This window comes from Molothrus aeneus, unplaced genomic scaffold (genome assembly GCF_037042795.1).
Source record: "Molothrus aeneus isolate 106 unplaced genomic scaffold, BPBGC_Maene_1.0 scaffold_34, whole genome shotgun sequence".
In the NCBI taxonomy this organism is placed as follows: domain Eukaryota; kingdom Metazoa; phylum Chordata; class Aves; order Passeriformes; family Icteridae; genus Molothrus; species Molothrus aeneus.
The window spans coordinates 4,097,269-4,120,162 of record NW_027099005.1 but is presented as its reverse complement, the minus strand read 5'-3'; the positions used below and the strand labels follow the sequence as shown (position 1 = coordinate 4,120,162).

The following is a 22,894-nucleotide window of genomic DNA, read 5'->3' as shown; positions in this document are numbered from 1 at the left end:
AGAGTTTACTGGATCACTTTGATGCCAGGGAGCACCAAGAACTTGAACTTTCCTGGAGTCCAGCCCTGCCTGCCTATCACGGAGCAGAGGGAAAAGATGAAGAACCTGGGTGGTGGTTGAGCCAAATTGGCATTTTGCCATTTCTGAGTTCCTCCCAGCTTTTGCAGCAGGGCGACAACCCCATCGCTGCAAAGCACTTCCTTTTACAAGGCACATGCAGACCTCACTGGAAGGGGCTCTTGAAGGAGCTGCTGCAGTTGGCTACAGGAGCTGTTGTTGAATTTTTCATGTTGCTTAACCCCCCCCTGCCAAATGCCATCAAGAGGCTGAGAATGGACACAAAAAGATTACCCTGGAGAAAGGGAGGCCAAAAGCTTGGAAAAGGAGGAAAGAAACGCTCTGATGATGACGATGACAAAAAAAGCCCAAACAAATTTATTTTGACAGCAAATGAACACCGGCCGCCCTCCAGCCCTCCCAGGCTGGCAGGCCGAGCAGTGCCATTCCCATGGCATGAGGTGCTGGCAGCCTGCGGAGAGAAACCAGAGAGCCACGGTCAGTGGCAGCAGGCTCCCGTCCCCCTGTCCCGCCATGGCCTGTGCCCGGGCCAGGCTGCTGGCTCTGCTCAGAGCCCAAACCTCCCGACCCATTCTCTGTTTTTAGAGAAGGGCAGCGTGGCAGGCCACGTTCCACCTCCTCTGCTTAATCATGGCACAGCAACCTCCTCAGCAGCTGCAAGAGCGGGATGCCTGTGTGCCCGCTGCCATCTGCCCGGAGCCCTTCTGCCAGCCGAGCTGTGGATCCGGGTGCCCACCTCTGGAGAGCTGCTGCCAGGAGAGGAGCCGATCCCAAACCAGGTCCTCGTCCTTCTGGAAGGGGCTGTCCCCGCGGACCGTGGCCCCTGGGGCAGCGCTGGCACTGGGCGCGCTCCACGGACGCTGCAGGCGCTTCCCTGTCCGGTCTGGGCACCAGGTGTAATCCTCCTGGGAAAACAAAAGAACAATTGCATGAAAGCCAATTCAAAACAAGACCTGGAAACAAGAAAAAGCACAAAACCTGTCACCGTTTCACAGGCCTGAGGACGGTCTGACCACTCAATGTGAGAATTAAACCTGTTCAGAGGTGGGGAAAATCCCCACCTTTCCTGCCCGTACACGCACCTCTTCCTCAAGGGCCTGCAGAGCAGACCAGCTGGGTCTGCACGGCTTCAGAACCCGTCCCCCCCTCTGCTGCCCCCCATCCACATGGATGGATGCTTTTGTCAGGCTGGCTGCCCCCGCCTCAGCCCGTGCCAGGCTGGCTGGCAGAAGCTGTCAGCAAGGCCAGGAGCCGGCTCCCCTTCCACAGTATCCGTCCCCTGTCCCGCCAAAAAGCAGCTCGGTGGCCAGCAGAAAAATTAATATTCCCCGGCGCTGCTGGGCAGGGAACCTCCGGCACGTGGCCAGGCCGAGCTCTGCCGTGCCTGGAAGCACCAGCATCCCCCCGCCCCTGCGCCGGCTGGGGACTCATCTTGATTTCATCAGAGTGCAGAGCGTGTCCTTCATGCAGGGGCCGCAGCCAAAACCAATTGGCTCTGCCCCGCCAGTGGCCAGCTCCAGGATGGTGTTCCCAGCTCCATGTCGTGCTCCAGAAGAACACCCCAGCTGTGCCTTGGCTTGCGGGGACATCACGATGCCATTGAGCTGCAGGGGGATGTTTCCTCTCTCCCAATCCGTGTCACCTTCACTGCACTGCCAACACTTCTCCAATGGGACGGGCAGTACGGAGCCGCTCCCTCCACAGCTCATGGGGACCAGCGGAAGCAGCATCTCCTCGGCTGCACTCTCTCCTCCGCACCGCGGCCGCAGGGAAACGCTCCGGGGTTTTCTTCCAGTGCCACGAGACGCGTGCCGCTGCTGCTTGCTGGGCTCCTGGATCCTACTGTGCTCAGGGATGCATCTCTGCAGTCTCCTGGGCCAGGCAGGGCTCCTGCAGCCAAGAATGCTCAAAAAGGTCCTCCAAGCATGGCCTGTGTGTGGGGTCCATGGATAAACACCACCTGATGAGGTGCTGGCACTCTGCGGAGAGAAACCAGAAGGCTCCTGTCCATGCTCTCCCACATTCCACAGTGCCCAGGCGACACCAGGAGTGCTCAGAGCTGCACCCAAAAGCTTCCTATTGATCCTCTCTTGCGGAGGACACCAGCACAGAGGCACAGGTGCCACCTCCTCCAGCTAAGCCCAGGAGATCCACCTCCTCACCAGCTGCAAGAGCAGGATGCTTATGTGCCAGCTGCCCCTCCCAACCCCGTTGTTCTTCCCCTCGTGCCTTGAAGGCGCATCCCCACCTTGAGACACCCGGGGCGGGAAGACGAGCTGGCCCTGGACGATGTCCTTGTTGGTGTGGAAAGGAAGGTGCCCACAGACCAGCTCATAGAGCAGGATGCCCAAGGACCAGATAGTGGCTGGCTGGCCATGGTAGCAGCCAAAGAGGATCCACTCCGGTGGGCTGTACTCCGGCGTTCCTATGGGACACGGGCGCAGCTCATCAGGCCCATGCTGCTCCCTCCTGCCTTCCTTCCCTCCCTCCCAGCCAGCTCCCGTTCCACAACAGCCAGCCCCTGCCCTGCCAAAAAGCAACTTGGCTGCAGCTGGCTGAAGAAGGATTCCCCCTCTGCCAGCAAAGCGGGGAACTCAGCGGCCCGGCTGGGCCCCGGCTTGGGCTCACCTGACATCCGGGTGTAGAACGTGTCCTGGAGGATGCTGCCGCAGCCGAAGTCGATGAGCTTTGCCTCGCCCGTGGCCAGGTCGACGAGGACATTCTCAGCCTTGATGTCGCGGTGCAGGACGCCGCGGCTGCTGCAGTGCTGCACGGCCTCCAGCACCTGGCAGAACAGCCCCCGCGCCACGGGCTCCGTCAGGAACCGCCGCTTGTGCAGGAAGTACCAGGGGTCCTCACTGCGCTGCGGACGCTCCATGACCAGGGCGAAGCCCTCGGGCACGTCAAACCAGTCCAGGAGCCGCACGACGCCGTGGAGCCAGGCCACGACACCATCCACAGCAGCGCCAGCTCCAGGGGCACAAGGGCGCCGTTGCGCTGCGGGGGAACCGCGATGCCGTCAGCGGGGCCGATGCTGCGCCGCGCCTCAGGCAGCCCCTGCCCAGCCCCGCCGCGGCTCGCCATGGCCCGGCCCGGGGTGCTGCGCGGCCCCCGCTCACTCCACGCTCGCTGCCCTCGCAGCGTTCCGGCTGCCACCCTGCCAGGCCTCGCCTCAGCCCCGCCCGGCCCGCCCCGCTGGCTCCTCCCCGCCGGCTCCTCCCACTGGCCCCGCTCACTCACCAGCCGCGCCCACTCCGAGATGCGCTCCGGGACACTCGCTTGATGGCCACCTGCGAGCCAAGGTGAGCAGTGGGCTGAGCTTGTCGCCCACCGCCCGCTGCCCGCCGCCTGCCGCTGCCCTGCGAGCCGGCCCCGTCTCTTACCGGGGTGCCGTCGGCGAGCCGGGTCCCGGAGTAAACGCTGCCACAGCCGCCACTGCCCAGCAGCGGGCCCTGCCGGTAGAGCTGCTCCAGGGGAGGCTTCTCCGCCCGTGCGGTGGGCACCGCGCTGCTGCTCTTCTGCCCGGGGCACCCACCCGCCCGGCGCGCTGCTGCTTGCCGAGCTGCCCCGGGCTGCGGCGGCTCGGGGCCGGCGGCCGAGCTGGCGAGCAGCGGAGCTCGGAGCGGGGAAGCTGCTGGCCATGCTCTCGGCCATGGGGCAGGAGCCGGGCAGCAGCGGAGCAGCTGCGGGCGGAACCACGGATGGGGCTTTGTTCAGGGCCGGGGCCTCGGCCGGGGCTGGGCCAGAGCCCGCGCCAGGCCGAGCCAAAAGACCGCGATGCTCTGCCAGCACCAGAGCAAGCAGCTCTTCCTGCGGCGCCACAGCCGGTACGGAGAGAGCCCGGCCCAGGCGGAACCACGGCGGGTCAGGCAGGGGCGGGGACGGGGCGGCCCCGCCAAGGGGCACCTTGCGGGACGCGGCATCAGCCAGGCTGGGAGAGGCGGAACATGGACGGCACAGCCCGGGATGGGACGGGACGGGAATACAGTGAGTGGGAGGGAGAAGGGGATGCGGAGCAAGGGAAAAGTCGAGCTGAAAACCGATCAAGAGAAGCGCTGCTGCTGCTGCTGCTGCTGCTGCTGCTGCTGCTGCTGCTGCTGCTGCTGCGTCTGCTGCTGCTTCTGCTGCTGCTGTGGAGCCGCTGGAGCTCGCGGCCGTTCCTCGTTGCCCCGCGAACCCAATGGAGGAGCCGCCGCGTGCCCCAAGGAACGAAAGAGAGAAACAAACAAATCACACCCCAAAGTCATTCCTATTAGAGAAGTAACCAAAGAAAACAGTGTAGCAATAAAGAAGAGTGTTGGCTTGTGGCTTCTTTCTTCTTTGCGTGAGACAAAACATTTCATGGGTGTGATTAACGAGTTCACTGGATTTAAGGATCATACAATTATTATTTTTTTATTATTATAATTATGCAAGCAAGAATAAGCAAAGTCCAGCGCTGGGCAGCCGGGAGTCTCCGCTCCTCTAGGCTCGCACCGTTCCTATCCCCAAGGTTTGCCTTTTATTGCCTTCTTCTCCCGGGTTCAGGGATGATGTGGTCTGTCTTTTGCGCTTCCCCGTTCAGTTGCTAGGGGGTCTTTTTCTGCCTTCTGGTGGTCGTGGGATGAAGGCTCCAAGTCCTCCTCTTTTAACCGCTGAGTGAACTTTTCCTTATAAGGCATACCTATACAGTGGAATTTTCAGAACACTATACGATTCCTGCAAGCCTAAGCAATTCTTGTGAGTTTAAGGATTGTTGTTACAGCCTTCCTCTGTGACCTCTGGGTGAACTTTTCCTTATAAGGTATATCTTTACCATGGAATTCCCAAAGCACTATATGATTCCTGCAAGCCAAGCAACCATGTGTGGCTGCACATTTAAGAATCAAGTGGTTTTAGCTATTTAGTTATTGCTTTTATATTGTATAATTATTTAGCTATTGATTTAATTAATGAACAAATGTACTGCTACTTATTAGATTCAATTTGTGTTGAATTGGGGCTGGGTTGGGAATTGTTATTTTGGGGAGAGTTGATGGGTGTTTGTTGTGGGTCCTGGGGAGGGGAAGTCCAGGGTTTGGTGGGGGTGATAGTTGAAGGGAGGCGGGAGGTGATTGGACAGGGGACTTGAGCAATCATTCGACACCCTGAGAAAATGATTGGTCCAGAATGAATATCGATAAGGATCAACGAGAACACCGGAAAACGACCAGTCAACATGCGGATCCAAACCCCACCAATCCTGGACCCGAGAGGGGTTATAAAATGAGGGTTTGGTTGGGTTGGGGTTCTTCTCCTTCTGAGGGATGTACAATATGGGGGGGAACCCAATGTGTTTGGGACATGTTGTTATCTTTGGGTTGTTGCGTGGGAGTTTGGGCTTATCTCAAACTCCCTGTCCTCTGTAGTTTGTTTTGATAAATGAGAGCCTATTTCCTTCTCAAAATCAGGCCTCATTCGAATTCACAACAGCATGGTTTTTCACCAGCACTGAGTGGGTTCTTCCTTGTCATGGTTGGGCCTTGCCAGGGTTTCCACAGCCCTCTTCCATCACCAGTGGCTTCTTTCCCAACCCCAAGTCTGTACACAAGTCCCAGGTGCTGGCGAGAGGGCAGTGGTCACCCCGTGTGCCACTGGGGCAGCCCCCGCATGCCCAGGGATGCTGGGGCCAGGCTCTGGGAGCAGCAGCATCCCCCTGCTGAACTCCATCTGTATTCCATAGGAACACGGTCATACAGCCCCCCAGAATGGACCCACTTTGGCTGGTACTATGGCAAGCCAGCTACCATCTGGTCCCTGGGCATCCTGCTGCACCAGATGGTCTGCGGGGAGCACCCTTTCAGGAGGGTCCAGAACATCAGCTGGGACCATCAGCTCTCGCTGCCACAAGGGCTCTCTCAAGGTGGATCCTCATCTCTGGGCACGGGGGGAATCCCAGTGCTGGGAGACAGCAGCGGGCTCGTGGGCATCCCGCTCTGGCAGCTGCTGAGGAGGTGGCACATGTCCTGCTCTCCTGCTCTCCTCCAAAACAGGGAATTGATGGGAAAGTTTAGGCCCAGCTCTGAGCACATCCAGCAAGGCTGGGCATGGCAATACTGGGGCAAAGCCAACAGGAGCCTTCTCCAACTGCCCGGCAGTTTCTGGTTTCTGTGCCCAGAGTGCCAAGATCTGATCTTGTGTTTATCCACGCTGGACTTGGAAAGGCCCTCATTGGAAGAGCTGCTCTGTCATCCTGGGATGCAGGATATTCATCTGCCCTAGAAGAAGGGAGAGAGCCACAGGCACACTTTGATGCAGGGCCCTGGTAAGTTACAGCCCCACACATGCCTTGGCAATCAGAAGCAAAGGAACCCAGACTTTTTTGTGCTGCCCGTGTCACTGCCCAGGGCTCATCAGATGGGAACACACAGCCCTTGTGCTGGAGCTGAGCTGCTCTGCCCAGCACTGGTGGCTGCCATCTGAGCTGGTTTTGCTTGTCCTGGTTCCCCGACAGCTGGGGCCCTGGGCAGAACCCTGAGAGCCTGGTCTCAGCCCAGGGAAGGAGAAGGAGCCCCTGGAGAAGCTGTACCAGGTGGGGCTGCTGCTGCTGGAGACAGCGAGGACGACACCAAGGATGACAACCTCTTCCTGGACCTGGCCACTGACCAGCTGAAGATGATGGACTTTGATTCTGGCACCTTCTTCAAAACCAGGCTCCACAGGGAATTCGCAGATGAGTCCACACACAGGGGGATGCTTCCCGATTTGGGCATTGCACAGCCTGGCCAGGAACCAAAGGTTCCCCCTTTGCTGGGGCGGGTGCAGCTGATCCTTCAGCCGCTGCCCAGCTGCTTTTGGCAGGGCTGGGGCATGGGCTGGGGTGGGTACAAATGGGAGTGGGCTCCTGGCCCTGCCAACAGCCCCCAGCACCCACCATGCCGCAGTCTGGGGCTGGGGCTGGGGCAGCCAGCCCGACACAAACAAAGCCCCATGGTGGGAGCAGAGGTGGGACTCCTAAGCTGTGCAGGGGCTGCTTTGCTGTGCAGGCAAGGAAGGGCTTGGGCTGCTCCACTGCCCTTGTTTCCTTTGGGGTCACTGTTATTATGGGGGGCAGTGCAGGGGGAAGGGAGAAAGCCTGGGCTTCCCTCACCCGTGGGTGGGTTTTTCCCTGGCATGCAGGGATTGGGCCTTCCTCAAGCCCCTGGCAGAGATAAGATTTTTTACCTTTTTTCTTTTTTGCCCCATTGTCTGTAATCTATTTTCAATAATTTGATGTTTCTTTTTCTAGAGGAAGCATTCAAGGGGGGGATGGCATGAGGTGGGTCCCCGTCTGCTTGGCAGGGTGGGATCAGAGCTTTTGGGAGATGGCAGCGAGCACAGGAGCATCCTGCTCTGGGCAGCTGCTGAGGGCTGGATGTGCCCTGGCTGGCTGCAGGCTGGGCACATGTCCTGCCCTCCTGCTCTGTGCCAAAGGCAGCAGGGATGGGCAGCTCTGGGCACTGCTCTGAGCACGGCCAGCATGGCCTGGGCACCACGGGCGGCTGGGACAAGGGCACAGGAGCCTTCAGCTGATGGGCAGTTTCTGCTTTCTCTCCTTGCAGCCGGGCTCTGCGGGTGCTGAGGCTGCTCTGGGCTCTGCCAGGGCTCTGCTGGAGCTCAGCACCGGGCCAGAATCAGCCAAAGACGAAATGGTCTGACCTGCAGCACAGACTTGCTTGAGCATTTTGGCAGCACAGCTCAAGTTTGCAGAGTGTACAGCTCCAAGGGAAAACATGACACCCCCCAGAAAATAAACTTGTTCAGTAACTTCGGAAATGAAATCAATCTGGGATGACCCCAAATGACATTTTTCAGCTTGCTCAAGTTGTAGCTCAGCCCTTCTCTGAACAGTTCTCTCCTCCACCTGCCTTTTACTTCCCAACTGCTCCCTCTTTTCCCCCAGTGAGTTCCCAGCCCATTGCAGTCTCCATCACACTGTTGCCTTCCTTGGTGCCCCTCACCATGAGGAAGGCAGAGCCCCAGGTTTAGGGACTCATCCTGTCACTGCCTGAGGAGCAGCAATGTCTCAGAGGTCCAGTGGGATTTTAGTGTCATTCAGAGCTGCTCTCCAGCCCTCAGCTCTCCTCACTGCTGAGCTCCCTCTCCCTTTTCCTTGTCCTTGCAGCAGGATGAGCTCTGTGAATCCCCTTGAGCCTCCCCACTCTTCCCAGCCCACGCACCCACCTCAGTTAGGCTGAAGCTGAAGCTTCTCTGTCTCCTGTGGCACACCAGCCCAGTGCCCTGGGCGGGGAGCCCCAGCCCCAGAGCACAGCACACAACAGTGCAGTCTGGGCTGCAGCAGCTGCCCTGCAGCCCTGGCTTGGCTGTTTGTGGCAAGGGAATGCTCCCTGTGTCCAGCTGTCCCTGCAGGATGGCCCCAGGGCAGAGCCCAGCCGGGCTCCCACTGCAGCCCCTGGAGCTTGGGGCAGACAGTGCTCCCAGAGCTGAGGTTCCTGGGGAGCACCCGGAGCTGTGCCTTGCACTCTGTTGCCGTGTGTCACAGTGCAGGCTGGCTCGTGCTGTGTGAATGTACCAGCCCTGGTTTGACTCCAGGGGCCTCGCCCAGTCACATCTCTCCCAGGGCTGCAGCATTTCACTGGCCAGAATCTGACAAGGCACAGAGATCAGAGCAATGAAATTATCCAGACTGGGTTTCTCAAAGACCCTTTAGAAGGAAGGGCTTGAGAATAAACGCTCTCTGTTTGCCACATGAACATCGGGGTGAGTGCTCTCTCTGTCTCCAACCCACTCCCCCTCCAGCATATGTTACAGCCACCCACTCCCTCACACATCCCCCTCGTGCCTTCCCACTGCCGTGTCCTGTCAGGGCTTCCCAGCCCCTCATCCCTTCATGGCCCCAGCCCCTCAGGGGCTGCACCAGCCCGGCCAAGCTGCCCGGCAGCAGCGCCGCAGCCCCACAGCAGCTCCAGAGGAGCCCCATCCAGAGGCAGCCGGGAGCCCTCAGCAATCCAGCCAGCAGCACGCGGGCAGGAGGACACAGATTGCGCTTCCTGCCTGGCACAGGGCTTGTGGCCATCTCCAGGCACTGCTCTCACAGGGATCCCCACAGCTCCGGCCCCTGCCCAGCCACTCTGTCACCAGCACAAAGGTTCCTCAGAAGCACCAAAGGCCAAGGGGTTTCTGGCAATTTTCCCTGCAACACTGCACGCCTGGGCAGCTGGTCGAGCCCAGGCACCCTTGTCCCCCTTTTCCCCTAAGCCCTGCAGAGCCTGGGTAGCAGAAGAAAGCTCCTGGGAGTCTGTGTATTATAACAAACTCTATATTGATATACTAAAGAACAACCAGAAAGAAGAAAAGAACAATCTGAAAGAAATGGAAAATTCCCCCTGGCTCAGGTGGTCCCAGCAGACAGAGCCTCTGGCATCAGCTCTCTGCAGAGCTGCAGCAGCGCAGCCAGCTGAGCGCCGAGAGACGAGGCCGAGTCCTCCATGCCCTGCGGAGCTGATCTTGCAGCCTCTGGAAGACGGAATATGGCTCACTCTGCAGTGCCTGGAGGACATGCAATGTTGCAAGTGCCACGTCTGACACGGCATTGCTGGTGTCCTCTGTCAGGTGTTGAAGGGCTGAAAGAGAGAGGGACAGAGCCATGGTCAGATGCCGCATCTGCGGGGAGCCGAGGAGAGCGCCCTGGCAGGGCCATGGCAGCCGGCTCTAGCCATGGCCAGGAGGGAGCAGCGACCAAGGGGACCAGCCCGAAGCTGCTGGCCACGAATCCCCCGAGTGGCCCTGAAATCTCTGTGTGCTCTGCCCACGCCGGCCCTGGTGCGCACAGGGAGCAGAGCCCTCGGCAGCCGGGGCAGGGCTTGCAGCTCCCCCAGCAGCCCTCGCTGGCCTCACTCACCGTTGCAGATGAGCCGGAGCTCTTCCTTCTTCCCCCTCAGGTGCTGCGCGGCCATCCCTGTGTACACAGAGCCTGTGACGGCGCCAGCGGCACAGCTCCCTGCCAGCGGCGCTGCCGGCGCTGTGGCCACACAGGCTGCTGGCCCGGCAGGGCTCAGCCCGGCCCTTGGCGCACGCTGCCGCCCCAGGGCATGGCTGCCAGAGGGCGGCAGCAGCAATGCCCCGGCCAGGCGGGGCTCCAAGGCGCCGAGCCCGGCTGGCGCTGCCGGGGCAGCAGGCGGGGCTGGCGCCGAGATGCGGCGGGCTGGGCCTGGGAGGGAGCCCGGGCTCGTGGCTCACCCGTGAACCTGATGGCCGCCGCTCGCAGGGACTCCTGTGGGTTCTGCAGGTAGGGCAGGGCTTGGTGCAGGTGCTCGGCCGCTCTGCTGCTGTCCTCTGCCAGCTGGAGAGAGCGGCAGGAGGGAAGGCTTGGCACAGGCTCAGCCCCTGGGCCGGGCGCTGCCTACGCCCGGCCCCGGCCTCCCCTGGGCGCACAGCCCTGAGGCGCGGCCAGCAGCCGCTGGCCAAGGGCTCCCGAGGGGAGGGGGCAGAGGGGGCTGGCTGCTGCCCGGGGAGCCGTGGTGCCGGCCCGCCCTGCAGCCCCGCCGGGCCGGGGCTCCATCGGCCCCCTGCTCGGGCCCTTGGGAGCCTGGAGAAGAGCCTGCAAGGCCTCTGGCTGCAGCAGCGGGCAGGGGCACAGCTGCCAGCCCCACACTCTGTGCACCTCCCTCAGGGGGCTTCTCTGGGCTGAGGCTGGGGCTTCCAGGCCCTCCTTACCAGGCACTCGCTGAACTTCCACAGATTCTGGCTCTTCAGCAGTCTTTCAAGATCCTTCCTCTTCAGGAACTCGGCCACACAAAGCAGCGATTCCTGAGAAGCCTGGAGAGCAGCAGAGACGCGGAGATGGCCCCACAGCCCAGGGCGCAAGACCCGTGTCCCTGTGCCAAGGCCTGCAGGAGGCTGCAGCCCGGCAGGTGCCAGGCCAGGAGGCAGCCGAGCCCCCTGCCAGGTGGACAGCAGCAGCCCACGAGTCCTCACCTGTGCCACAAGCTGATTGCCATCATGGCAGTGGAAGAAGAGGGGCAGCAGGCTCTGGTGCAGGGGTGTCTTCAGGGCCTTTTTTTCATTTTCCCTTTCTGGAAGAGTCACCAATGTTCGGAAGAGCAGGATGGAGAGCAGCTGCACCTGCCAATTGTTCTGTATGGAAGCAAGAAAAAAAGACCTCAGCATTGTGGCTGCACGGGGCTCAGCTTGGCGCAGGCCTGCAAATGCACAGGACACAGTGTGCAGGCAGCAGGCAGTGGCCGTGGCTGGGGGCAGTGAGCCTTACGTGGTCAAAGAGTGGCAGGAGCGCCTCAAGCAGCTGCAGTGTGATGGGGCCAGGCATCAGTGTGTCATTGTCCAAGATAATAAAGCTCAGTAGCATGACTGTCATGCTAACTATCTCTCCATCTGCGTCCCACAGGAACTGCACAAGACTTTCAGTCAGGCTCCACATTTTTTTGGTCTGTGCGGAACACACGTTTGTGAAATGCCATCCTGCTGCCGCAGGGCCCAGAGGCCAAAGGCCTGTCCCCAAGCACTGGGGCAGCTGAACTGGGAGGCAGGAGAGCTGGGAGCAGCTGCCCCAGCACCCAAAGCCCTGCCAAGCCCAAGTGACTGCATTCCCCAGCTCAGCCTCAGCCGCTGCCCCCTTCTCACCATGAAGGGCTCCTCAATGACCTCGAGAAGGGCCCTGAGCGCCAGGCGACGCCTCTCTCTGCACTCGCTCTGCAGCTGCCTTGACAAGATTTGCAGGACTCTGTTAGCACCACGTTGACTCAAGTCCAGGAACTGGAGGACCTGAAAGGCACAGGGCAGTGACAGGGGAGCCGGCCGGTAGCAGCCTGGAGCCGCACAGGCCTGGGCCCGGGCAGCAGCACAGGGCGCGGGCACCGTCCCAGTCAGCTGCGGCTCCGAGAGGGCAGAGAGCTGGGAGGCAGCTCAGCCAGGCAGCGCTGGCCATCAGGCTCACCTCCACAAGGAAGGCCAGGGCGGGCAGCTCCCAGCGTGGCTCCTGTGTGCTGAGCAGCCGCAGCAGGTAGCGAGCGATGCGGGAGCACAAGGGGATGGAGACACAGCACATCTCCCTGGCAGGAGAAAAAGGAGCCAAGGCTGTGGGCCAGGGGGACAAAGCTCTGCCAGGACTGACACCCAGAGCTCTGCTCTTTCCCCAGCATCCTGCAAGGGGCCCTGGGCTATTTGGGAGGCAGCTCCTGCTGGGCACCCTCCTCTGCCAGCCTTTTCCAGTCTGCTTGGCCATCCCTTGGTGACAAGGCCCACTGGCCCACAACTCGGGGACTGTGTGGAGCTCCCTGGGCCCGGAGCACAAATGTCAGAGGCTGTGGGGAGAAGGGGCTCTCACTTGGCCAGCAGAGCCACGGCATAGTTGTGGGTGTCAGCACACAACAGCGTGTCCCAGCCATGTTTGCGTTCAATTGCCACCACCACATCCTCGTGCTGCATGCGGCAGAGCAGGGACTTCAGGGTCCGCACTGCAAACCTGCGTGCACAGCAAAGGCCAGGTGACGCTGGGAGCGCTGGCTCCTGGCCAGGGACATGGCAGGGACAGGAGGAGTGGGATGGAGCACCTGTTGGGGCTGGTGGCAAGGCCGTATTCCTCCTGGCAGCCCTTCCAGAAGGCATCGACCTCCTCTGGCATATCCAGAGTGCTGAGGAACACTTGGGAGAGCAGATGCACAAAGAGGCGGGGGAAATAGACCGTCACCATATGTGGGACACAGGGCACCTGGAGGATCTTCCACATCACCACGGTTGCCTGCAAAGGACAAAGCGCCCCGAGACAGTGCTCAGTGCCCAGGTGTCCGTGTGGCAGGGCCTGAGATTGGCAGGGAGAGGCCCGGAGAGACCTTGGCAGGGGGAGCACGGGGCCTGCTGGGCCTGGAGCTGCCCCTGGGCCAGGTTTCAGCACAGCGCCTGCAGCAGGGAGATGCAGTGGGGGAACGGGGATGGAGAGCTGCTGGAGAGGCAGCCTTGGGGCCAGCAAAGGCCAGTTAGAGAAACTCACAGCCAGGACAAAGACACCCATTTTGTCCCCGTCGGAGGTGCATGTGCTGTGCTTGGGCCAGCTGCCCAGCACATGCAGGAGGATCAGCAGCGTTGCCTCTGCAGTCCTGGGCGAGCACATGATGCTCTTCCACATGGTGAAAGCAGCTCTGTGGGGTTAGAGCTCTGTCTCAGGGGGGTCTCAGACACAGCACGGGGGCCTGGGCAGCAGTGGGGACCTGAGCTGGCTGCCAGCTCTGCCTCTGCCCACTGCCACTGGCCAGCAGCACCCAGGCAGCCCAGACCTGTGGGGACAGGCCCCTGAGGGGCAGCGAGGGAGCATGGCAGCAGGCTCGAGGCCTGACATGCCAGGGCTGGCAAAGGGAGCAGCCACAGGGCCCTGGAACTCTCTGTTGGTCGGACACCTGGGCCAGGCTGTACAGGCTGATGGGCTGGGGAGCCCTGAGCCCTCTGGGCAGGTGGGCCCCATACCTGTCACAGGACAGGGCCACACGCAGGAGCGTCACGACTACGTCAGCGGGCTGTGCTTCCGTCAGATCCAGCAGGCTCCTGTTCAGCCTGTGCTCAGCAAACTGATTGGCCAGGAGCCACTGGTGGATGTATCTGACCAGGGCGGGCACCTGGAGAAGGCACGGGGACACTTGGAAAGCTGCCAGAGGGAGGAATGTGCCCAGCTTCTCCAGACAAGTGCTTCCCTTGCCACCACGCTGCCATGGCCTCCAAGAGTTCCAGTGACCAGCAGGCATGGCTTGGGAGAGCAAGCAATTCCTAGGAGGATCAAAGCCTGGCCACAGGCTGCTTACTTACTTTGGGTTGGAAAAGCCCTCCTCTACCAGCATATCCAGCAGAGCAGCACTGGTCTTAGTTTTGAAGATGTGCGAATAGGCTCTGAGCCCAGTGCCCATGGTGCTGGTCTCTTCCTCCCTAATTCTCCTCATGAATTTGCAAACCAGCTGTAGGAGAAGGGCAAGAAGCTAGGGATGTTACAGGGAATGCTCCAAGCGCGGTGCCAGCAGGCCCAGCCCAGGTGAGGATGGCTGCAGGTACCTGCGCTGTTCTGCGGAAGAGGCCACGGGCGGGCTCCTGCTCTTGTGTGCGCTCCAGGGCTGCACCTGGCAAAGAGCGAGCACAGCCAGAACTGAGGGGCTGCGGGAGAGGCCGGAGAACACAGCCCAACCCTGCGCTCCCCAGGCAGGGAGAGCCCCGGGATGCCCCAGGGGATGGAGCACGGCCCCTGCGGGGTGTCTGCCCGGCCCCTTTTCTGTCCTGTCCATGGGCATGGCCCAGGGGATGGGATGGGATGGGATGGGATGGGATGCAAAGGTGCCAAGCTGGCTGCAGGCACCCACCCTGTGGCCCAGCTCTGGCACTCACCCTCCTGTGGCAGCCCGAGTGTCACCTCCTCTTTGGTTTCCTGTGTTGGAGCAGGTCCACGGCCTTCTTCCTCCTCCTCCACCCTGAGTAACTTGGGCACTCTTGGGTCTCTCTGCTCCATGTCTTCTTCATCCCTATTCCATTCTGTCCATGGGAACATCCCCAGGAGATGGGATGGGTTGGGATGCAATGCGATTGCATGGGATGGGATGGGATGGGATGGGATGGGATGGGATGGGATGGGATGGGATGGGATGGGATGGGATGGGATGGGATGGGATGGGATGGGATGGGAGGGGATGGGATGCAAAGGTGCCAAACTGGCTGCAGGCACCAAGCCTGTGTCCCTGCTCTGGCCCTCACCCTCCTGCGGCAGCTCAAACAGCACCACCTCTTTGGTTTCCTGTGCTGGGACAGCTGCAGGGCCTTCTTCCTCCTGTTCCCCCCAGGCCACCTTGGGCACTCTCAGGGGTCTCTGCTCCATGTTAGTGGCTGGATTTGTGGCTACTTGCAGGAGAGATGCCTGGGAAAAGCTCCGAGTCAGCCCGTCCTGCAGTTGTGCCTGGAAGGCACCTTCAAGACAGAAGCCTCAGGAAGGCTACAGGACAGCAAGTCCTGCACTCTGGTCTCCAGGGCTCCTGCCACAAGGACAGGAGATTCCTGTCAAGGATTGTGGTCGGGCCTCGAGGGCACTGGTGGCAGGGATGGGAGATGCCTCTGGGGCACCAAGTGCCACGCTCTGCCCTCGAGAGCAGCTGCAGAAGAGAAGCCTCGGCAAGGCCACGGGTCACCAAGTCCCGTGGTCTGGCCTCGAGCTCAGCTGCAGGAATAACGCCTGGGAAAGGCTGCGGGTCAGACAGGAACGAGTGCGCTGTGCGGGGGCTCCTGACAGCACCGCTCTCTCCCGTTCTGCCCCGTTGCCTGTTCCCAGCAGCCGGGCAAGCTTCTTTTTCCCACGTGTCACAAAGGGCCCTTGGACACCCGTTCCATGGCATGGTGACCGTGCTGCACCGTGTCACAAAGGACCCCTGCACACACTGCCCCCTGCCTTGGGGCCGCCCCCAGCCCAGCCAAAGGGGCTCAGGTTGGAAGAAATCACTCACACCAAGTGTCTAAGACAGCCCAACAGGGTCTTTAGGAACAGCTCAAACCATCAGCAAACACTGCCCTGCTCTGCAGGCTCAGGGCAGCAGAAGGAGCCCCAGGGCTGCTGATGCAGCCGCGCTGGGAAGGGCACAGGACCTTCCACAGAAGCTGGCACGGCCTCCTTGGGACACGTCCCAGCTGGTGGCCATCCTAAACCCACGGGTGTGACACGGACAGGGAACGTGTGGGCCAGGGCACGAATGCTGCTCTGACCCTGGGACCCGGGCAGCGCTGACATCAGCAGGTGTGGCAGAGTCCCTGCCCAAGCAGAGCTGCCACCCCCCGAGCCCTGGCAGCGCTGGTGCCCATCTCCTGCCCCAGAGACCTGTGCCCCCGGGGGGCTTCTGTGCCACAGGGAGCCAAAGCCCACGTGCATTGGGGGCTGTGCTCCTTCCTGCAGGGGCTGTTGGCAGCAGCACCTGGAGCAACGGCTGGCAGCACTTGGTCTCTTACTCCATGCTGAAATTATTTTCTCATTGAAGTCATTTCCTTCAGCACAAAAACACCTTAGTGGCAAAGGCACAGAAGAACCTGGCATTTAAGAATCCTCAGTTCAGGAAATCTTTACTTCCCATTGCTCAACTCAAGTAGTTCTAAAAAGTTGCAAAGTTCCGAAATTTATTGGGATGGCCTGAGAAGGTGAAGAGTTGGAATTTTGCTTCCCTTCTCAAAGCAGCAACTCATTTGCCTTAACATCATCCACTGAGAGTCACTTTACAGAACATAACACTACACAGAGGCAAACAAAAGGCCATTCTTTGGTTTGCAAACAGTTTCCTATGAAGGGATGATAATATCCTAATTCTCTTAAGGAATAAAAGCTCTCAAGAAATCACAGTCCACTCAGTGTTACAAAAGTAGCCCAAGCAAATGAGTAGATGGCAAAAGGGCTAATCCTCCCCCTGGTACAGATATCTAAGTGGCCAGTAAAGTACAGCTCTCCCCTCTTGTTCCCTGCAGGAGAATCAGGACCATGAAGAATAAAAGTCACAGATATTCTTTCTGCCCTCTCTAACCAAAGCTGTGCCAAAGCACAGATGCTGCCTTCAAACTGACTCAAATTCCAGCCTAGACCTCTCACCTTCCAGACAACGCCTCCCCCAACACCCACCAACACCAATCCCCCAAATTCCCACACAGAAGCCCTCAACACCCCACCAGGACCCCCAGCTGTCCCTGTCCCTCCGCAGAGCTTTCCCAGCCTCCAGCAGACGCCCTGGTTCCCTGCATGTGCCGTGGGCTGGCACTCAGGAGGATCTGCTCCAAGGCCTTCCCCGGTGGCAGCTCAGGCTGCCAGGCCTGTGGTTCCTGGATCACCCTTCCCACCGAGCCTTCCTGGGCACGGCTGTTCCATGGGCACCTCTGCGCTCAGCTTGGACTGCTCCACTCAGCCAGGGCTGCTGGGAAAGGATCCAGAGCAGCCTGGCCAGCTCTTTCTCCAGCTCCCTCTTTACTCTCCGGGGAGGCAGAACATCCCACAGCAAAGCAACTGGTGCCACAAGGAGCAGGGGGCCTCAGGCACCTTTGGCAATGGAACAAGGCCTTTGTTTGACATAAGTAAGCACAAGCAATTCACATTAGTAAACAAGTGCTTAGCACAGGCAGACATAAGTCCTTAGCACCAGCTAGCATAAGAAAAACATGGCAGGCCTAACTTGAAAAGAGAGTGACATGACAAAAGTTTTAGACATAGTCTGCCAGAAGAACTAAGGGCAAGTGGCAAATCAGCCCAGTGCAGGGAAGCCATGAGGAAGACTTTGTGCTGCTTTAGGGCATCAAGAGCGCTCCTGGCCAATGCCTGGACATCAGCTTCAAGTACAGGAATCTGACCCAATGTCTTTCTAACCACCTGCCTATCAAATCACCTCAGCAGTGTAAAAATGGATGGTATTTTTGATACAATTCCTACATCAACCCACTGAAATTTATATGTGGTGGAGAAACATTTTAGTAGGATGCAGACTCCTGCCCTCCTGTCAAGTCAATAAAAGGGCTTTTGGCAGACAATGCATTTGTCTGCCGATTTCTTTGATTGAGGAAGAGCCCTCAGGACTGCTATATCCTGAGGGAACACCCTTGGCCTTGACCTGTAGGCACCTGCACAAGCATAAAATCAGCTGCCTCAGCTTCCAGGACCTCTCTTGGCCTACATCCTGACATGGGTGCAGGGCTGCTGTGAGGCACTGCTGGGACCCAGCAGGACAGGAACGGCTGTCTCGTGTCCACGTAGCACCCCTGACACAGCCAGGGCCATCCCAAAACCAGACAAACGCTCATGTGTCAGCAGAGGGGAGCAAGGAGCACTGGGCTACTCTCAGGAATCTCAGCTGGGCTCGCTCCACAACATGCCCCCATTTTGAGGCCTGCTGATGCCCAGCTGCCAGAAATGCCCACCTTGCTCTCTACAAGATGCACAGGGAGAGCCAATGAGCAGGATGCCTTGGGAGGCAAACCTTCCAAGCCTTTTGTGAGGCCAGGGACACACCAAGATCAGCCAAGGCTCTCCACGCTGCCTGGCCCACACAGCCCAGCTCTGTGCCAGCCCTGGGCCACAGCAGCTTCCACCAAGCAGGTGCCAAATGCACATTGCCAAGAGTTGAAACACAGCAGACAGGGAAGATGTGAAAAGTGTGTGTGTAAAGGCCTTTTAATTCACAGCTCTCAAAGAGAGCTTTGGGGCGCGTGGCTGGACAGAGATGCTCCTGCTCACACCTCTGTCCAAAGGGAGGAACACGCCCTGCTGCAGGTGCTTGGGTTGGTCTCTGCAGGTCCAGGCAGATGCCAAACCTGCTCTTCACAGCCTTCTCCCTTGCCCTGCCCCTCTGGCAAGTGCAAGGGGCCTCAAGGACTGAAAGGAGCACAGAGAGCCAAATGGGGACACTTGCACCTACCTCACTGGGAGCTCCCTGGGAAGCACTTTGCTTGAGAAGCAAGACCCTTTCCTCCAAAGGCATTTCCCCAAATGTGTAGCTTTCCTGGGGAACACCAACACACTCTTAAGAAAAGCTGGCAAGGCTGAATGACTCCAGGTCCTTTCAGGACAGGCACTCCAGCTCTAGCTCATATTCCCCCAAGTGTGTGTCCAGGGGGAGGTTCAGATGTGCAGCCCCAGGCCCTCTACAAACACAAGCTGCCCTCTGCCTCTTCACCTGCCTCAGCTCCTGCCTGCGCTCACAGCAGCAAAACCAGGCTGTTCCCAGCCAGAGCCCAGAGCCCTGTCCCTGCAGGATGCTCTTGCCAGCACCTTCCAGGACTCTCTGCTGTGCACACAGCGCTTTTCATGCCCGCTCTCAACAGGCTTTGGAACACAGAGCACAACCTGGCTGGCTCTGCCACCAGCACACCCCAAACACAGGCGGAGGAAGAAGCAGCAGGGGCTCTTTTGTGGCCATGCCCAAGAGAAACTGGAAGGGTGCCCTCCCTCTGGTCTCACTTGGTTGGCTTTCTGACTGAGTCTGAGCCTGGGGCTGCCATTCCTCAGTTGTGGGGACCAGAACCACAGCCAGGATCCCGGCACTGCCTGACAGCGCTCCAGGCACCAGCACGGTCGCGCATCCGAGTCTCGGGCACCGTGCTGGTGCTTCATTTGCTCTTAGGCACACCCAAAGCTCTCTGTTAAGCCCAGATGGTCTCTGCTTCTGCCCTCTTCCTGATCCAGGGCAGGGATGGAGCACTGCTGTGCTTTCAGGAAGCTGTTCCTGAAATCTTCCAGCATTCCAAGCTCCTTTGCCTTCCATGGATGTTTGCCATGGAATCCCTCACAGCTGGGTTCAGAGCATCCTCCGTTTGGCTCTTCCAAAGTCCAGGGGCTCCAAAGTGCTCAGCAACATCTCTAACTCCACAGTGTTGTGGAACTGGACCTTCAGCACAGGGACCTTTCCAGCCTCATCTGCCCTCGTTCCTCTGTGTCTGTGCACAAAACACGGCATGGAGGAGAACGGCAGGAGGGGCCTGATTGTCCCTGGGCCCCAGATTTGCATCGGTCCAGCTCCACAGAGATGCAGGTAAAGTGAAGAAGCCAAACTGTTTATTAATGCAAGGCGAAGCATAGGGATGAGCTGGAAGGGAGAAAGGGGATGGGCAGGTGTGGAAGGGCTCTGCAGCCACGGGATGGAGGTTCTCTGGCTGGCACACCCTTGGTGGCCGAGGGCACACTCGAGAGTGGCCGCCCCCTGATCTCTGCCGACACCGTCCAGGGTGGCGGTAATCGCTACGGCGTGGGTGACACAGCAGGAGCACGGCACGAGAAATCAGAGGCAAAGGAAACAAGGAAGGATCACTGGTCTGAGTTTCCAAGGAAGGTTTATTCCCAAAAGGAGTCAGGTGCAAGTCACAAAGCAAATGGGTCCGACTAGCATTTTTAAAGAGGGGATCATGCAAGGGGTGGATACAACTCTCACCCAATGAGGGGATCTTAGGGGAGGAACAGATCACTCAGCAACTCCAATAAGGATCATTCAGGGGAGGGAAGAAGCCTCACAAACCAGTCAGCCATCGAGACATTGCTGACGCAGAACATTTGAGAATACAAGGGAGTGACTACAGAGACTGACAAGAGTAAGGGGTAGTACAACTGAGATTGACAAGGGTTTCTAAGGGAATGAGGGGAGGAGCAGGGAGACTGACACACTGATGGGCAGACAAGTGGCAGAAAACTTCGTGGTGAACAGCTTAGGACTGAACCATTAGGGGGAACAAAATGGGGTACATGGGAGAAACCATTATAACTGACTAACACAGGAAATCTAACTTTTATGTTAAAACAACCTTAAAACACCAACTACCACAGGCAGGGTCTGAGGGCTGGAGAGAGGGAGCTGTCAACAGGGAGGGAGAAGGCAGGAACTATGGGAGCTTCCCCAGGCTCAGCTGTGCCAATCATCAGCTGTGCCTGCAGCTCCAGCTGGTCTCCTCTGGTCTCCAGGTGGTCTCACCTTCCAAGGGACCTGGAGGTCTTCAAGAGACACTGGTTCTTCTGAGCCAGCAGATGGAAGTTGTTCTGCAGCTCTTCCCTCGAACATCACTTGAACAAATGTGCTTATGTGGGAGGGGCTGTTGTCTTCACTCAGGGATTGAAGGGCTGGAAGAGAGAGGAACAGAGCCACAGTCAGAAGCTGGATCTGCAGGAATCCATGGAGACCTTTCTGCCAGGGCCATCCCACCCAGCTCTTGCCATGGCCACAAGAGAGGAGGGGCCAAGGGGATCATCTGGAAGGTGCTGGCCATGAATCCCCTCACCCATGTCCCTGGAATCTCTGTGTGCTCTGCCCACGCCACCCCTGGTCCACACAAGGAGCGAAGCCACCGCAGCCGGGGCAGGGATTGCAGCTCCCTGCCCAGGCACTGCAGCTCGCCCGGCCAGCCCCCGCTGACAGCCCACTGCCCTCATCACCCTCACAGAGGGCCTGGAGCTCTTCCTTCTGCCCCATCAGGAGCACCCCGGCCATCCCTGGAACACAGGCTAACCATAACTAAGGCTGCTGCGGCTGTTATCCAGTTTGCTTTATGGCTTAAATGAGGTGAGGAATTCATGGATCTTTAACTTCTGCTGGAAGGCAGGCACATGGATTCAGAGCTATCACAACCTAACTGTATGTTTTTGGGGTTACTTTAATAATGGTACCCACTGTAAGGAGATTACACCAGAGGAAATTTTCTCCCAACCCTTCACCCAGCTCTTTGGGTCTGCCCCCCCAGTTTTCAAAGGGCTCAGATCCACTCTAAATGCTAATGATATCATAAAGTGGTTGGTGTTGCTGATAGGCCTGGTCTTTTTAGCATTCAGAGATAAGGAAAGATTAACCTGGATAACCACCCTGACACCAACCCCAGAGACAAGGGATGCTACAGCCCCAGAGGCTGACCCTGCCCCACAGCCCAGCTCAGAAATGAACCTCCCAGACTGGGTGGGGGCTCTGGTGAAGGAGATGGGCCAGATGGTGAAGGAGCACATTTCCCCAGCTGGTGAGAAACCCTCCCCCTGCCCCAAAGAGGGAGAGTCTGATGGTGCAGCAGTGAACCCACAGATGTTACAACCATCCAGGTTCCAGCTGAACTGCAAGGGCAGTCACCGCCAGCAGCAGTCGCCCCTGTGGAAACAAGGAGGTCTAAGATGAAATCAGATCACCCTAAATAAGGGTAAAAATGGAGGCCCCTCACAACCCGCAGGGGAGCCAACTGTTGAGATCATCACTGAGTCCCTGATGTACAAAAGTCTCTGTAATCTGCACAAAGACATTGTACGACAGGGATGTGAGGCTTATACAACCTGGTTACTCCGGGTCTGGGACCTTATGGGTACAGGCCTGATTTGGATGGTGGTGAGGCAAGGAATTTGGGACCCTTGACCCAGGACTCAGGTGTGAATCAGATTTTTGTAAGGGAGCTAGGGTCCCTTTCCCTCTGGGAGCAGCTTTTATTGAGTGTCAGAGAGAGGTTTGTCCCCAGGGAGAGAATGCAGGAGCAGCACCATAGAATGTGCTGGAAGATCCTTGAGGAAGGGATCCAACAGCTGAGAGAAGTGGCAGTATTGGAGGTACTCTTTGGGAGGGATGGACAGCATGATAATGACCCTGACAAGGTCAGTGCACAGGGCAAATGCTGTGGAGTCTGGCAAATCTGGGGCCATCTCAATACACCACCTTCATTGCAATGATTAATGCCGATAACAACCAAGAGACGGTGGGCTCTGTCACCAACAAGCTTAGAAATTGTGAGAGTGTGATCAATGGCCCCATGCAGGCTCCTGTCTCTGCTGTGATCAAGGACCTAAAGAGGAGATGAGGTGTCGCTATAGAGCACGACATGGCACAAGCACCAGGACTCAGATCAGAAGGCTGTATAAGAGAGATTCATTAAAGCAACAGGTTGCCTTTATAGCTTTACAAGAGTATTATATTTACTTAACAAACATATACACTGCCCATTGGTCATGAAAAAGAAACAAAGTTCTCAATAGGTGAAAAGGAGCCGCGTCACTCTGTGAGCCAAGTAAAGTCCATATCTTGTAACTTTCTCTCTTTCTTCACGTTGCCATGCTGATAGCCTTGGTACCTTCCTCCAGAGAGATGGGGCTTTCCTTATCTTCAGGAAGCCTTCCCTGGCTTACAGCAACAGCACAAAAATGTCTTTCCTACAAGTGCCCCTTTTTGTATTTGACCCACAAACACAACTGCTAAGGACTTCTGCAGGGCCCTTGCAAAAATCCAAGCAGACAGAGGATCCCTTCTTCATTCACTTAAAACTAACCAACTTCTACCCAACCCACAACACACACCCTCACAGTCTTAACATTCATATACAAACAAGGCACATAAAAAATAGATCTTCAAAT

The 22,894-nt window shown here is 58.4% G+C and overlaps 1 protein-coding gene across 1 annotated transcript in view; it reads right to left on the bottom strand.

The window, feature by feature from the left end:
• Nucleotides 1–1,505: 1,505 nt before the first annotated feature.
• The window catches only part of LOC136570524 (serine/threonine-protein kinase pim-1-like), a 62,298-nt gene continuing 40,909 nt past the window's right edge, over nucleotides 1,506–22,894 (bottom strand). Inside the window, 3 exon segments of the mRNA XM_066570986.1 lie at nucleotides 1,506–1,931; nucleotides 1,933–2,057; nucleotides 2,327–2,503. Coding sequence (XP_066427083.1) covers nucleotides 1,506–1,931; nucleotides 1,933–2,057; nucleotides 2,327–2,503 — 728 coding nt within the window.